This window comes from Elaeis guineensis, chromosome 8, assembly GCF_000442705.2.
Source record: "Elaeis guineensis isolate ETL-2024a chromosome 8, EG11, whole genome shotgun sequence".
NCBI classification, from domain to species: Eukaryota; Viridiplantae; Streptophyta; class Magnoliopsida; order Arecales; family Arecaceae; genus Elaeis; species Elaeis guineensis.
In genome coordinates, this window is record NC_026000.2 from 37,002,234 (window position 1) to 37,018,222 (window position 15,989).

The 15,989-nt window shown below is 42.7% G+C and overlaps 1 protein-coding gene across 3 annotated transcripts; it reads left to right on the forward strand.

The window, feature by feature from the left end:
- Positions 1-12,708, forward strand: LOC105034966 (magnesium dechelatase SGRL, chloroplastic; the record flags this gene model as incomplete). 3 transcript variants are annotated; one of them, XM_029261784.2, is given in 6 exon segments in its annotated part: positions 1-32; positions 1,351-1,530; positions 2,190-2,357; positions 2,579-2,725; positions 2,835-2,982; positions 6,644-6,841. In XM_029261784.2, coding segments are annotated over 5 exon segments (638 nt in total), but the record flags the coding sequence as incomplete, so codon positions are not given.
- Between the last annotated feature and the right edge of the window lie 3,281 nt (positions 12,709-15,989).

Genomic DNA, 15,989 nt, shown 5'->3' on the forward strand with positions numbered 1-15,989 from the left:
GCTGTGACACAAGAGACTCCTATGGCTCTCTGGTACTCGAATTTCCCCTTTTGCCTCTCCATTGTACCTTGAAATTATGATTTTTGTGGTGTTTGTTTCATAAGAGGCCAATGCTTATGTGTTTAGTAGCTAACTTGGGCCTATAATATGCGAGATGGATTAAAAAAAAGAGAGATGTTTTTATAGTCCATGGATAAACGTTTTAACTTACTTTAAGAAGTGTTTGCTGATAACATTACTCTCAGGACTTCAATTTTGGGATCGAAATTTGCAGTTCATAACACTGGATTTAGCCATCAATCTTGTAAGCGCTGTGAAACTCTTTTATGATAGAAGTACATTGTGTTAATGTGGTTAAGAATCTTGGTGAATCGTTTCATTGATTGGTGAAATCACTGATGGTCTATGTTCACAGGAAAAAAAAAAAAAAAAATCAAGTAGCTGCCATATCTCCTTCTGAAATATCACAGCTTAAATGTCTCTCAACTTGATGTATAGGATATCTAGAACGATGGATGTGTACCTGCTTTTGATGTCATAGGAAGCACCGAAGACTTATGTATCAATGTAAAGCATTCTGCACTAAAGCAGAGAGAGTGGTCATGAACATGAAATTTTGCTTTACTGCTGAGCACTCTATTCATCAGAGATGCTTGCAGCCATAGTTAGCAGCCATGGCATGGGTGCCAGAGGACTCCTCTGTTGAGCTGTGACAGTGCATAGCAGGAAAGTTCTCTGGTTCTATTCCATAGTTATGAGAAGGCTAACTACTTTAATTTGGTGTCTTGCACTCTCATGTGCAGCACCAAAAACAGATCTACCTAATATTGTTAGTTGGCTTTGTTGCAGCCGATATAACTGCATTGAGCTTACATGAGCTACTGGCAATCACACATTCCTCATATAAAATTTTATGTTTCAAGTTAGCAGAATAAGCTTCCGTAAAGTGCTGCTCTTGACAGCAGAAGTTGCGAGAGCTAATTAGCATTCTTGTTCCTCCCCACTAGTAGCTAATTGACTTGTGGGTAGTTTTTGGGGTAAAGATCGTTGAGGGTCACTTACTTTTCCTTGAAACACAATGTGATTGGCAGTTTCAAGGCCAATTTAGATGGTATGGCTCAGTCTAAATGAATTTCTTACTTTTGTCACTACTATAAACTTTCTTCTGATAAAACTCATGTCTTACAGGGCTGTAGAGACTCTGTCCTTTACAATTGATATAAGCTTCAAGTAGAATAGCCTCTTGTGCCTTTTTTCTTTCTTGAAGAATGGGATTTACATGGGATACATGATGGTCTATTTCTGGGGAAAGGGAAACATTATGTTACTATGTGCATCTTTCATGATCAGGCTGCTAGGCTTTTGGGACCTCCAACAAGTTTCGAAGCTTCAAAGCTGAAGGTGGTCTTCATGGGAGAGCAAATGGACAAGCAGCCACTGGGTATAAGCACCAGAGCTTACACTCTCACACACTGTGACTTCACTGCCAATTTGACCCTAGCTGTCTCCAACAGCATCAGCAGTGACAAGGTATGAACTGTTGATGAGGCCTGCTACAAAGGCATTTGCAAACATTTTGTATTTCCTGGTCACTTACTATAAACTCAACAACCACTTACTTGATGTATGATGAATTTTGCGACTTGACACATCCCGAGAAAGTCCAGATGAAGATAATTCCAAAATTTTGAATGATTTTTGGCACAAATAGCTAATAAAATGGTCTCAAAATGTAGAATGCCTTTATAGACATTTCTGTACAACGATTCCACTAAAACAAAGATAACATGATATGCATACTTTTTACATTGAATGCCTTGTAGTTGTTGATTTAAATATAATGAGGTAAATTCCGAACTTTCCTTCTAAGGAAAAGAAGATAATAATATCCCCTCATCTTTCTTGTTTGATTACTCAATTTTTCTATGATTTTTAATAAAATAAAGCAAAATTTGACCAAATTGTTTGGTCATCAGTTACACTGCTATATGGCATCATCATACTACAGAGACTATTCCAATACATTCACGGATCTATAGAAATATTAACTCAAACATTTAGTTCAGCTCTGCATTTTCAGACATAAGTTTGATTTGGACATGACCTGTAGCCATGAATAGATACATTTCTTTTGTAAAAGCTGAATAGCCAACAATCAAGCAATGTAAAATTGAGTCATGTGATGACAGTTGAGGAGCTGGCAAACCACATTACAAAGAGATGATGTGGTGGCTGAGTGGAAGAAAGTGAAAAAAGAAATATCTTTGCATGTCCATTGCTATGTAAGTGGGGCCAATCTATTGCAAGAACTTGCTGCTGGGTTCAGGTACCATGTCTTCTCTAAGGAGCTACCACTGGTGAGTCCATGTTTTAATAAATATAGATGCTACCCATCCTTTCCTCTACCTAAGTTTGAGCAGTTCTTATGTCATTGGTGCCATCGCATAATCTTTGCAAGCAACAATATTTATGATCATTATGAAGTCAGCTTCAGAACTTCAGCTTTTAACTAAGACTTCAAGGCTAGAGATCAAGATTTCAATATGACTGGGCTAATTGTTGAATTAAGTTTTTCTAGGTTCTCAAAGCTGTTGTACATGGAGATTCAGTACTCTTCAGCAAGCACCCGGAGTTGATGGAGGCTAAAGTCTGGGTATACTTCCATTCCAAATCAAAAAGATACAATCGTGTGGAATGCTGGGGTCCTCTTAAGAATGCTACACAGGTGAGGGGAAAATATGTCCACATTACACACCATATAATATCAGAAGCTGCAACTTGTAATATATTCTGTCCTGCATTGCTTGCTAAGTTTAAAATTGTTCGATCACCAGAGGACTTATAACATCCGGTCGGTTGACTTCCGAACTGCGGTTGCTGCAAAAACAAAGAAGTGGGCTAACCCTGAACAAGTCTTACATGCTATCGTTGCTTTCCTTCTCTGAGTTTAGAATCCACAGCAACTATGTCCTACAATGCAATCATCGTGTTGGGTGGATGTCTGGCCAGGACACCACCTCCCAAGACCCTTTCAGTACCACGCGATGCAGCAGGAAGAAAGAAGAAACAAAACAGAAGAAAAACAATCAAAATACGTGGATCAGCCACAAAAGGGCTCGCCTCCACGGGGCATGCAAACTTCACTATGAAAAGAAAATTTTACAAGAGGAGACCTCACCCTCAACCCTTGTACACCCAATTCTCTCTCACATGAAGTTCCCCTCACAAAAGCTCTCTCTCTCTTGGAGACCCCCTGAACCCCTGAAGAGCCTGGCGACCGCTGTCCAGGAGCCTCCTGCTCCTTCTCTCACAGCGCCTCACGCCTCTCTCTCTCCTCTCGGTTCGTACGGCGGCGAGAAAACCAAAAACCACATCGTTCTCTGCTGTGTCTCAGGCCTTTTAAAGCCTTAAACATAGGTTAGAGGGTGATTAGGAATCCTTAATCAAGCCAAATCACGTCCCAAGCCGTCCGATCAACACCGGGAGCTCTCTGGACCCTTAGATCGCGCTCCGGTCCACGGAATAGGGCCGTGGACCGCGAGAATCGAGTGGGAAACGTCCACGCGGTCCACAGGCCGCGCCGTGGACCACCCGGTCCACGGTGGACCGGGGATGGGCCAGCAGGCTGCTGGGTCGCGCGTCCCGCACGGGCCTGGGCCTGGGTCGCGCGTCCCGCGCGGGCCTGGGCCTGGGACGCGCGTCCCGCGCGGGCCTGGGCCTGGGACGCGCGTCCCGCGCGGGCCTGGGTCCCGCGTCCCGCCCGGGCCTGGGTCCCGCGTCCCACGCGGGCCAGCGGGCCTGGGACGCGCGTCCCGCGCGCCGCCGCCTGCGGCCGCGCCGCTGCCGCCCGCCGCCGGTCGCCGGCGGTCCTCCGTCGCCTCAGTTTTCGTGCTATCTTCGAAAGCTCGTATCTTCTCCATCCGAGCTCCGATTCAGGTGATCTTGGTCTCGTTGGACTCCGTTTTTCGCCGCGAACCTCACTGTGGGCTCAATGTGGACTGAATCTCGAGGCGTCAAATCCTAACAATCTCCACCTCGACTCGATATTCGGCCTCCTCCAAACTCCGAGAGCTTCTGGATCTCCTCGCCCCCATGCCCTGGGGCAATCGCCTGCTGATCATGGATGGGCAAACATGGGAGTCGAGCCAGGCTGCTCGATCCCATCTCCGTCGTATGCTGTGCTCCTCCTGACCTGAGACCTGCTCGGGGCATCATCCTGCGGCAATAGGAATCTTACCTTGCGACGTCGCCTCTCGTCCTCCCGAGTCTCTTGTCTCGTGCCCGATCCACCTCCTGGAGCTCCACCTCGCTCTGGGCTCCGCCTGGCTCCCGATGCTCCACCTCGCACTGGACTCCCTGCCAGGTAATAATGTCCTCTGCTCCCCTTCTTCCCCTCCAGCACAATCCTATCGCCGCGTAGCACCCTCAGGATTCCTCCACCAGCTACCGTCCTGTAGCCTCTCGAATCCAGTCTGCTAAGTGAGATAAGATTCCGCCTGAAATTGGGTATGTATCGGACCTCCCCCAATCTCCTCACTGCACCGTCATGTGTCCTCCAGCTGACCGTCCCAATGCCTCTGATCGCACAGCTCGATCCATTCGGCAGATATACAGTGCTCTCACTGTTCTCCAGGGAGTCAAACTGCTCCTCTCTGCAACACACATGATAGGGGCATGCAGAATCTAATATCCACTGCTGGGAAGAAGTAGATACCTCGTCAGATATCTCCAGGACATCTCCATCTGAATCGCTGCCGGCCGTCGCTACAGCAGCCACCGTCCGATTTTTCAGTTGAGGGCAATCTCTAGCTAGATGCCCCAACTCCTCACACCGGTAACACCTGGTTTTGCTCAAGTCCCTCCTGGACTTAGACCGCCCTCGTTGCGATCTCCTGTCGCTCCGTCTACCGCCTCCTGCACCTCCAGAAGCCACCAAAGCTGAGCTATCGACACCTGAGCTCGAAGCTGGGTTCTCCCTCCTGAGAACCTCGTTCTGGAGTATCGCCGCGGTGACCTCGTCCATCTTGATAGTGCTCTTCCCCACTAGAAGAGCAGTCACCAAGGACTCGTACGAAGAAGGAAGCGACGCCAGCAAAACCAGCGCCCTGGTCTTCTCCTCAACGTTCTCGCCAACGCTGAGAAGGTCGGTGAGGATCTTCTGGAAGTGGCTCAGATGCTCCTGCACTCTCTGTCCCTCAGTCATCCGCAGTTGGTAAAACTGCCTCCAGAGGAAAAGAGTGTTGGTGAGAGACTTCGCCATGTACAACTCCTCGAGCTTCGACCACAGCACCGTCGGGGAAGTCTCGCTCAGCACATGGATCACCACCTCATCCGCCAGGTACATACGGATGGTACTCACCGCCTGCATCTGTAGCCGTTTCCAATCCCGCACCTCCATGGTGGTCGGTTTCTCATCGCACAAGAGAGCTTCGATCAACCCCTGTTGGATGAGCACGTCCTTCACCCTTGCCTGCCACAAGGAGAAATTGCTCTTACCATCAAACTTGTTGATCTCCATCCTGATTGTTCCTGTTTTCTCCATCTTCAGTCTTGCTCACCACCACTGCAATCTGCGTCCTTGTACCGCCTTGCTCTGATACCACTTGTTGGGTGGATGTCTGGCCAGGACACCACCTCCCAAGACCCTTTCAGTACCACGCGATGCAGCAGGAAGAAAGAAGAAACAAAACAGAAGAAAAACAATCAAAATACGTGGATCAGCCACAAAAGGGCTCGCCTCCACGGGGCATGCAAACTTCACTATGAAAAGAAAATTTTACAAGAGGAGACCTCACCCTCAACCCTTGTACACCCAATTCTCTCTCACATGAAGTTCCCCTCACAAAAGCTCTCTCTCTCTTGGAGACCCCCTGAACCCCTGAAGAGCCTGGCGACCGCTGTCCAGGAGCCTCCTGCTCCTTCTCTCACAGCGCCTCACGCCTCTCTCTCTCCTCTCGGTTCGTACGGCGGCGAGAAAACCAAAAACCACATCGTTCTCTGCTGTGTCTCAGGCCTTTTAAAGCCTTAAACATAGGTTAGAGGGTGATTAGGAATCCTTAATCAAGCCAAATCACGTCCCAAGCCGTCCGATCAACACCGGGAGCTCTCTGGACCCTTAGATCGCGCTCCGGTCCACGGAATAGGGCCGTGGACCGCGAGAATCGAGTGGGAAACGTCCACGCGGTCCACAGGCCGCGCCGTGGACCACCCGGTCCACGGTGGACCGGGGATGGGCCAGCAGGCTGCTGGGTCGCGCGTCCCGCACGGGCCTGGGCCTGGGTCGCGCGTCCCGCGCGGGCCTGGGCCTGGGACGCGCGTCCCGCGCGGGCCTGGGCCTGGGACGCGCGTCCCGCGCGGGCCTGGGTCCCGCGTCCCGCCCGGGCCTGGGTCCCGCGTCCCACGCGGGCCAGCGGGCCTGGGACGCGCGTCCCGCGCGCCGCCGCCTGCGGCCGCGCCGCTGCCGCCCGCCGCCGGTCGCCGGCGGTCCTCCGTCGCCTCAGTTTTCGTGCTATCTTCGAAAGCTCGTATCTTCTCCATCCGAGCTCCGATTCAGGTGATCTTGGTCTCGTTGGACTCCGTTTTTCGCCGCGAACCTCACTGTGGGCTCAATGTGGACTGAATCTCGAGGCGTCAAATCCTAACACATCGGAAATGATAGGACTACTGCCATAGTCCATTCTTTCTTTTTATTCATTCACCTTAAGGTGGGGTGAATTATTTCTGGAATCATGCCCAAGGATGCAGTCATTTCTGTATTCATGACTCAGGAAACACATGACATCGTTTTTCTGAACCTATTTTCCATTGAAACAAATGCTTGATTGATTCTATTTCTTGACAATTTTGTTCCCTGTTGAGATCATCAATCACACTGCAAATTTAGTGCAGATTCCAGTGCGATAAGTGATACATGACTAGTCTGTTCAAATTGCTTCATTATGTACAATTCTTGCAGGCATGGGGCTTAGAAAGCTGCCGTCATAATGCATATGCTATCTATTTATTCATGGTGAAACTTTATTATAAACGCATGCTGTCTATATTATTCTAGGAGGAACTTTGTTATTATAGTAATTTTCTGCCCTTGGTTGTTACTTCAGACATTTTATGAGTTTGTAAGGCTGGCTCAGTGGCCCTAGGCTGTAGTTTTATTCCGTGTGCCCTAACCAAGGCATTGAGACAAATCCCCAAATTGGTTCAGATGCGGTCCATTCCTGGAGGTTGGGCAAAACAATGACATAAGGGCTGAGGCTGTCTAGGGTGGAGTGCTGGTCCAACAAATAACTGAAACTCAGAACACTGGTGCGAACTATCCCAATTCTCAGTTGGTTAGGTTTGGTACACTCCAAATTGGATGGTTTGTCGGTATATAAGGCTGGCTCAGTGGCCCTAGGCAGAAGTTTTATTCCGTGTGCCCTAACCTAAGCATTGAGACAAGATCCCCAACTTGGTTCAGATGAGGTCTGTTCTTTGAGGTTGGGCAAAACAATGATTTAAGGGCTGAGGCTGCCTTGGGTCGAGTGCTGGTCCCACAAAAAATTGAAACTCAAAACACCAGTGCGAACAATCCCTATTCTCAGTTGGTTAGGTTTGGTACGCTCCAAATTAGACGGTTTGGGATAATTATAGGACCAACCATTTATCAAGTCCATGATGTTTTATCTTCATGGCTTTCTATATGACTGAGAAACTTCACGGCTACAATCGTGAACACTCATAAGACTTTTATCAGCTTGGAAAAAGGTTGGCCTGGTCCCTTATTTTTTTTGGACCGGGTTTGGATTAGAAATATAGCGAAAACTAAGAGAAATTTTTTGTACACTGCAGACAGTATAAAAAATCTGATATGGAGTATATCATTTTGTTTGATTGGTGCACATAGCCACCGCTTTTCAATGCATATTTAATGCTTATAATTTTTTTTTTGTTTAAAAATTTTGAATGACAACTGCTCTTCAGAAAAAATTATGACATCTTATGTTCATATTATGACATTCTGCACGTAGAAAGTCATAATTTTGACGCAGGATGTCATACTATACCATAAAATATCATAATTTTTTTTAAAGAACAAAGATATTTTCGTCATTCAAAATTTTTAAATAAAAAAATAAAATTATAGACATTGAACGCGCGTTGGAAAGTGATTGGACAAAAAATATCTTTTCTATATTATGACATCCTGGGCCATATTATGACATCCTGCATGCAGGAAGTCATAATTTGACGTAGGATGCCATAATATGCTACAGGATGTCATAATTTTCTGGGCCATATTATGACATCTTGCATGCACAAAGTTATAATTTGATATAGGATGTCATAATATGCAATAGGATGTCATAATTTTTTCTAAAGAAGAAGGATATTTTCGTCATTCAAAATTTCAAACAAAAATGCAGAACTGCAGGCATTAAATTGATATTGAAAAATAATTGCTATATGGATCAATCAGACAAAGCGGTGCACTCCATATCGAATTTTCTACACCACTCGTGGTGCACAAAGAATTTCCCCAAAAACTAAATTAGAGATAGTTTTGGGCCCCGTGTAATCCAAAATTCACTAGTCACACTCAGACTTGATGAGAAATTCTTTGTCCACCACATGCGATGTAAAAAATCCAATGTTGAGTGTACTATTTTATATGATTAGTCCACGTAGCCATCACTTTTCGATATATATTTAATATCTGCAGTTTCGCTTTTTCGTTTAAAAAATTTATATGACAAAAATATTTCTGCTCTTTGAAAAAAATTATGACATCCTGTGACATATTATAACTTTTTAGCTCTACGCAAGATGTCATAATATGATCCTATGATATATTATGATTTCCTATGCGTAGAATGACATAATATGACCCAAAAAATTATGACATTTTGTGACGTATTATGACATCCTGCATCAAATTATGATTTTCTGCATGCAAGATATCATAATATGGTCCAGAATATCATAATATGATTCAGAATATTATAATATAGATAGGATATTTTTATCTAACCACTTTTCAATGCGCATTTAATACTTACAGTTCCACTTTTTCATTTAAAAATTTTGAATGACGAAAATACCTCTACTTTTTGGAAAAGATTATGACATCCTGCATTAAAATTATGACTTTCCGCATGTAGGATGTAATAATATGGACACAAGATGTCATAATTTTTTCGGAAGAGCCGGGATATTTTTGTCATTCAAAATTTTCAAATAAAAATGCGAAACTGCAAGCATTTAATGCACGTTGGGAAGTGATGGCTATGTGGATCAATCACATAAAATGATGTGCTTCATATCAGATTTTCTACACCACCTATGATGCACAGAATTTCCCCAGACTTGATACCTTTGGTTTTGGTTTGGACCGTGCTCGGCATGAACCTACCTTTTAAAGTTTGGGTTGGTCCCAGACGTAGGCTTGACGCTTCCCTTTCCAATACGGAGACACCAATGGGGCTGGTTTTCTTCGATTGGGTCTAACAAGTTCATAATCGGCTTTGGTAATACTCCTAGAAGAAGTTTTAGTCCACTTTTCGACCAAGTGCAATGGAGAAATGGACGGCTAAAGATGGACCCAAAAAACTCATCTGATTCATTTCGTAGATGAGGTGAAACGAGGCAGCTATACAGCTTGGAGTTTTCCATCAACATCATGTATGGAATAATGGAAGTAATTGTTAACTGCTCTTGGCAATATTATGGTCGGCAACCAGGATATGTAAAACATCACTAAGGTCTTATTTGGTATTGTAGTAGCTAGTAGATCTTTTATCTTAAAATTTTTGATAGGAGAGCACTCGCTAGTAAAGGTTTTGTTAAAAAGTTGTTGGCTCTTTGATAACTATACTTTCCAAATATTATGGAATCTTAACGTCTGTTTGGTAACCAAATTAAAAAAACATCTTTAGTATCATAAATGATAATAAAGAAAATTACATAGTATTTTCAATTGTCATACAGTTTACGCAATCAAAAATTATTATTATAAAATATTTTTAATTAAAAAGTTATCTATTTCGATGTTTGACCTAAGTATAATTATTATCATATGATAATCATAATAATGATAATAATATAATATCATTATAATATCACATAAAATAATTAAATTTTATCATGTTATTATATTGTATTATTTTTATATTATTTATCAAAAATTATTATTATGAAGCATTATTAATTTAGAAATTATTTAGAAATTATTTTTTTAAGCATTCATTGTTGGTACTCAAACCTAGGTTTCCCATATATATTAAAAAAAAAAAAAAGCTTCTTAACACATCTCATGCAAAGCCCACCCAAGCAAATCTTTTTCGGCTTTCAGATGATTTAGAAAGCTATTTTAAAATTTTTACCGAGCATCTTTAAGTCATCTAAAAGAACTGCCATTGCTTTTGCTTTAGCCATTCCTTTGCTACACAAACAAAAGTTTGATGAAGCCATAAGCTTAACCATCGGTGGAAAAGGTCCCTTCTTTTATATATGAGGTGCCCAAATCTGATTAGAAGTTCTAACTAATTAAGGACTCAAAATTTTATCCAAAGAAGGAGATGTAATAAAGAAAGGAGAGCGCCCAATTTTCTTACATGCATGAACTCTTCTTGGGCAAACAATTTTTAGCACCTCCTCTTTTATTTGGTGGGCCATCTCATGAGAGAGAGTCCCAGATACATGAGAATCTTTGGTTTTAAACCAATTGGTTTCAAATTTGACTTGTTTTGGATTCGATTCGAATTCGATTTGAATCAGATTTGAAGAGCTTGTCAATCCTAATGTTATAGCCCAAAAACCCAACCCAAACAAAGCCCAGCCCAGCAGACGTAGCCCCAAAAAAAAAAAAAAAAAAAAAAAAAAAAAGAGGATTCAAAACCGGGAAGAAGACTCCCGATAGGAGTCTTCTTCTCCGGCGAGACCGGGCAAAATCAGGACTCCTAGGACCCCTCGGAGTCCTAGGGTTCCCTATAAGAAGACCCCCTCCCCCTTGAGACCGAACATCGGCCTCTTCCCTCTCTCCTTCTCTCCGATTTCCTCGAATTAGAGCCGCGGACACCGCCTTATCTTCGCCGTGACTGCTCTCCGACGAAGTCATCGGAGGTCAAGGTAAGCTTCCCTCCTTTTCCTCCCTTCCTTCCTCTTCCTCCCATGCCCTGTGCGCGGCTGCCGGCGATGAGCGTCGCCGATTTTCGGTCGGTGAAAGGGACCTCTGTTTTGGTCTCTTTCCCGTAAACTTTTCCAGCGCCGGCGATCGAAATTGACCGCCGGCCATACTCCTCCGTGACCGGGGGAGTGGCCCCCGTCGGCCGCCGGCCTCCGCCGCGGCAGCCGTGGCCTGAACGGCCCGACAAAAGAGGGGACGTCGGTCCCCTATTCCGGCGCGGGAAGAGCCAAGAAGAAGAAAAAGAAAAGAAAAGAAGAAAAAGAAAAAAAAAGAAAAGAAGAAAAAGAAGAAAAAGAAAAGAAAAGAAAAAGAAGAAAAAGAAAAAAAAAAAGAGAAAAAGAAAAGAAAAGAAAAGAAAAGAAAAGAATAAATATAATAATAATAATAATAACAAAAATATATATATATATACTTATATATATATATATAAATAAATAAATAAATAATAAAAAAAATGATAAGAGAGAGAGTTTCTCTCTCTCCTCTCTCTTCTTTCAGTCTGAACCCTGACTTTCTCTCTCTGAAATTAGACTTTCTCTCTCTACTTTCTCTCTCTAGAATTTTCTCTCTCTAGATTGTTTCTTTCTTGATATATTTCTCTCTCTAAAGCTATTCCTCTAGGATTAGCGAAGTGTAAGGCTTCATCTGATGATTTTGATCGAGTTTAGGGAAGAGTCTGATTTTAAGTGAGATTTTGATTTTGGGATTTGTTAGATTTAATTTTGAATTAAAATTAATGTAAAAATATAATTTTAGATAATAGGCACGGAAAAATCTCTTAGAAGTTTGTCGATCTATTCATTCAGTGCTCCGTGAAAGGTAAGTAATGAATCATCTTCTCGAGATATTCTATATTTATTTTAAAAATAAATAATTATTCTCTGAAATTATGCATGATTTATGCAATTATGTCTTGAAAGAAAAGTGCTTTTGAAATATTTTGGTATATCGATTTATGCACATGTTCAGTGAAATATTTATGATATATTATGGTACAAAGTGTTTTGATACAGATCGAATTTATGCTCTCAGCCTAACTATGTTTCAGTGGGCCCCGCCAATGGGGATTATACGTTGGTACTCAATGGACCCTACCAGTGGGGGTTGTGCGCTGGTATTTGTGGACCCTGCCAGTGGGGATTGTGCGCTGGTATTCTGTAGACCCCGCCAATGGGGGTTAAACGTTGGTCATAGTCGAGGCTGTTGAGTTTCGAGTGTTTGCATCGAATCGGATTTATGATTATGTTACATGTGAATATTTGAAAATATTGGATTTGTATTAAAACAGCATGAAATATACGCTTATGTTTATTTGCAGCATTATTCTTAAAAATTATATAATATTTGAAATATCTGGTAGAGATGCTTGTTACTTACTGGGCTGTCTAGCTCATTACCTTTCTTTCTATTTTTCAGATTCAGATAATTAATTTCGAGCGTGGGAAGAAATATTAGGACAGAGTTTTTAGAGGCGAGATTTAGCATTGTCAACTTCATTGAATTTAGATCTATTATTTTATTTTTAGCAAAAATTTTATTGGATGTAAGACATTTGATTTAATTACTTGAATTACAGTTGAATAATAATTATTTGAATTTATTCCACTGCGATGCATTGATATCGTGATGAGATGCCTTGCATGCTTATGGAGAGAGTTCTTCATGAGTATGCGGCGGTTGCCGCGACCCTCGATTCACAATCTCAGATCGGGAGCGTGACACCTAATCTAATTAGGATTCTGATCCAAATCTAAATTAAATTTTTAATCCCATTAATCCTTAATTAAATCAGATTTAATCTAAAATTAATCAGAACATAAATTTAATCTTTCATAGATCTCTTGGATCATTAATCAGATCATTATCATCTCTGAAATTAAATCTGAACCTCATATCTAGTGCTAGCGAGATATAGTCAACTTGTTTAATCCCATATGACCTCTAATTTAATTTTCAGTTAAGCTAATCTATTTGTTCAATCAAGTCACGTACTTTCAAATTGAACACATAGACTTAGGTCAGTTATTTTCTACTTTGTTTGACTTTGTGAGTGACTCCATAGATTCGAACACTATGCCGATAGCATAGAAAACTATTTTCTAATCGAAGTTACCATCTAGCAATAGTTCTTAACTTTCGGACAGGTCGAACATTTGCAAAGCAACAGTCAAGAATCATGAAATATGGTTACCGCATAATTCGTCCCTTTGATTCTAAATGCTCAGGATGACCTAGGATTTAACTATCAATCCTGGAATAGTCATACACATTGTATTTCAATTTTTTTCAAATCCTGTAACCTATCACATAGATTGCTCTGGCTGAGGTCTTACTCAATTGAAATACAATGATGCATCAACTTTTAAAATGCGGAGGGGTCAATCCTATCTTGATCCACACACTGACTACCACAAGTACTTGACTGTGCCCAGAAATCTTTTGTCACTGAATTAAAAATTCAGATAGTCCGATACCAATGCACAGTGAGTTACTTACAAGTCACCATAGTGATCTTAGGTCTGAGGGATACTTTTGTCCATATTTTTCGTGAGCTGCTCTTGATAGTAGAGCGTTCTACAAGTGAGTCACTTATTCAATGATAATATACTCCTATATCTCACCTGTATATCATATCAGTATCTCCATACTCTTTGGTTAAAAGAACAACCAACCTATGTGGTACATAACGATCTACACTCGATAAAATATCATCATCCTTTAATGACGTATCATTTGATTGCGAACATATTTAAGAACTATTCGATAAATTCTTCTTTATCGATTATTATATAGTTCTAAGGACTTCATCACGACACACGAGTTCTATCAACGAAGATGTATACTTTGTGATAAATAATACTAAATAATTTTTATTAATTCATAATTTATATATAAATTATAAAGAGCATAATCATCCAATGATTGACTTTAGGATACATTTTCTAACAACTCCCACTTGGACTAAAGCCAATCATTATAATATCTAATACCCATCTTCTGTTTGTGTTCAACGAACTCTTTGATTTCAAAGGCTTTTGGAAATGAGTCAACCAAGTTTTTCTTTCCATCGATCTTTCGAAGATCGATGTCACCTCTATCCATGACCTCTCGTAGAAGATGATAGCGATATAAAGTATGTTTGGTTCTCTGGTAGGACAACTATTTATTATTTTGAGCTATGGCTCCAGTGCTGTCAATACAGCATGACTGAACTATCGATGGAAGGTGCCACTCCAAGCTTCTTAATAAATTTCTACAACCAAACTACTTTCTTTGCAACATCAAATGTCGCAATGTACCTTGCCTCGCAAATAAAATCAGCTACAATGAACTGGTTGAAACTTTTTCAGCATATTGCTCATTCATTTAGAGTAAACACATAACTCGACACATTTTTGCCATCTTCATAGTCTGACTGAAACTGAAATCAATATATCCCACAAATTTTCAGTCAGTGTCTCCATAGATTAGCCATTGGACCTTTTAGTATTTCTCAAATACTTAAGGGTTGTCTCTACAACCTTCCAATAATTCTCATCCGGATCAGACTGGTACTTATTCACTATCCCTAGTGAGTATACCATATCTAGCTTCGTACATGTCATGGCATACATGATAGATCCCACTGTCGAAGTATATGGGACTCTACTCATACGCTCTCTCTCTTGAGGAGATGTCGGACAATTCTTTTTAGAGAGAGTAATTTTATGGTCTATTAAGAGATAACCTTTCTTGAAATTCTCTATACTGAACTGTTTCAACACGGTATCTATGTACGTGGATTGGGACTGTTGGGTATAAAATACCCTCAGTCGAAGTTCTCAGTAGGATTGATCCTCCCAAGACACATCCGGCTTTCGACTATAGATGGTACCTCTTCGAACTTCTCCAGCAGCCGGATTTCCACGGTATTGACTGAACTCCCCCGACGGACGAACTCCCACTGCACCACCCCAAACTCCTTCAACATGAGTTCCCCCAGTCGTCTATCAAGCCGCCCCAAGTGCTCACTAAGCTCTGCCGCTAGCCGACCTCCTACGATCGTCAGCTGCTCCCCGAATCCCTTCCAGACTTCTTCCAGCCAAGTTCAACTCCAACCCGAACTGCCTCGGACCTCGATAACAACCGAACTTCACCTACCGGACTTCATCCAGACTCCTACGGGAGCCAGATCTCATCTCCGACTTTAATTACAGGTAGACTTCGACCGAACTCCTACGGGAGCCGGATCTCGTCTCCAACTCCAGCTACAGGCAGGTTCCGTCCGGACTTCTACGGGAGCCGGACTTCGTCCCCAACCTCAACGGCTGGAAGGCTTCGCCCGGACTCCCACGGGAGTCGGGCTTCGTCCTCAACCTCGACTGCTGGTAAGCTTCATCCAGACTCCTAAGGGAGCCGGACTTCGCCCCTGACTCTAATTCAGGAAGACTTCAACCGGACTCCTACGGGAGCAGGATCTCGCCTCCGACTCCGACCATGGGGAAACTCCGTCCGGACTCCTACGGGAGCCAGACTTTATCCCCGACTTTGACTACTGGTAAATTTTGTCCGGACTCCTAAGGGAGCCGGACTTCATCCCTGACTTTGATTGCAGATAGACTCCGTCCGGACTCCTACGGGAGCTGGACTTCATCCCCAACCTCAATGGCTGGAAGGCTTCGCTCGGACTCCTACGAGAGCCGAACTTCATCCCCAACCTCAACGGCTGGAAGGCTTCTTCCGGACTCCTACGGGAGCCGGACTTCGTCCCCAACCTCAATGGCTGGAAGGCTTCGCCCGGACTCCCACGGGAGCCGGGCTTCATCCTCAACCTCGACTGCTGGTAAGC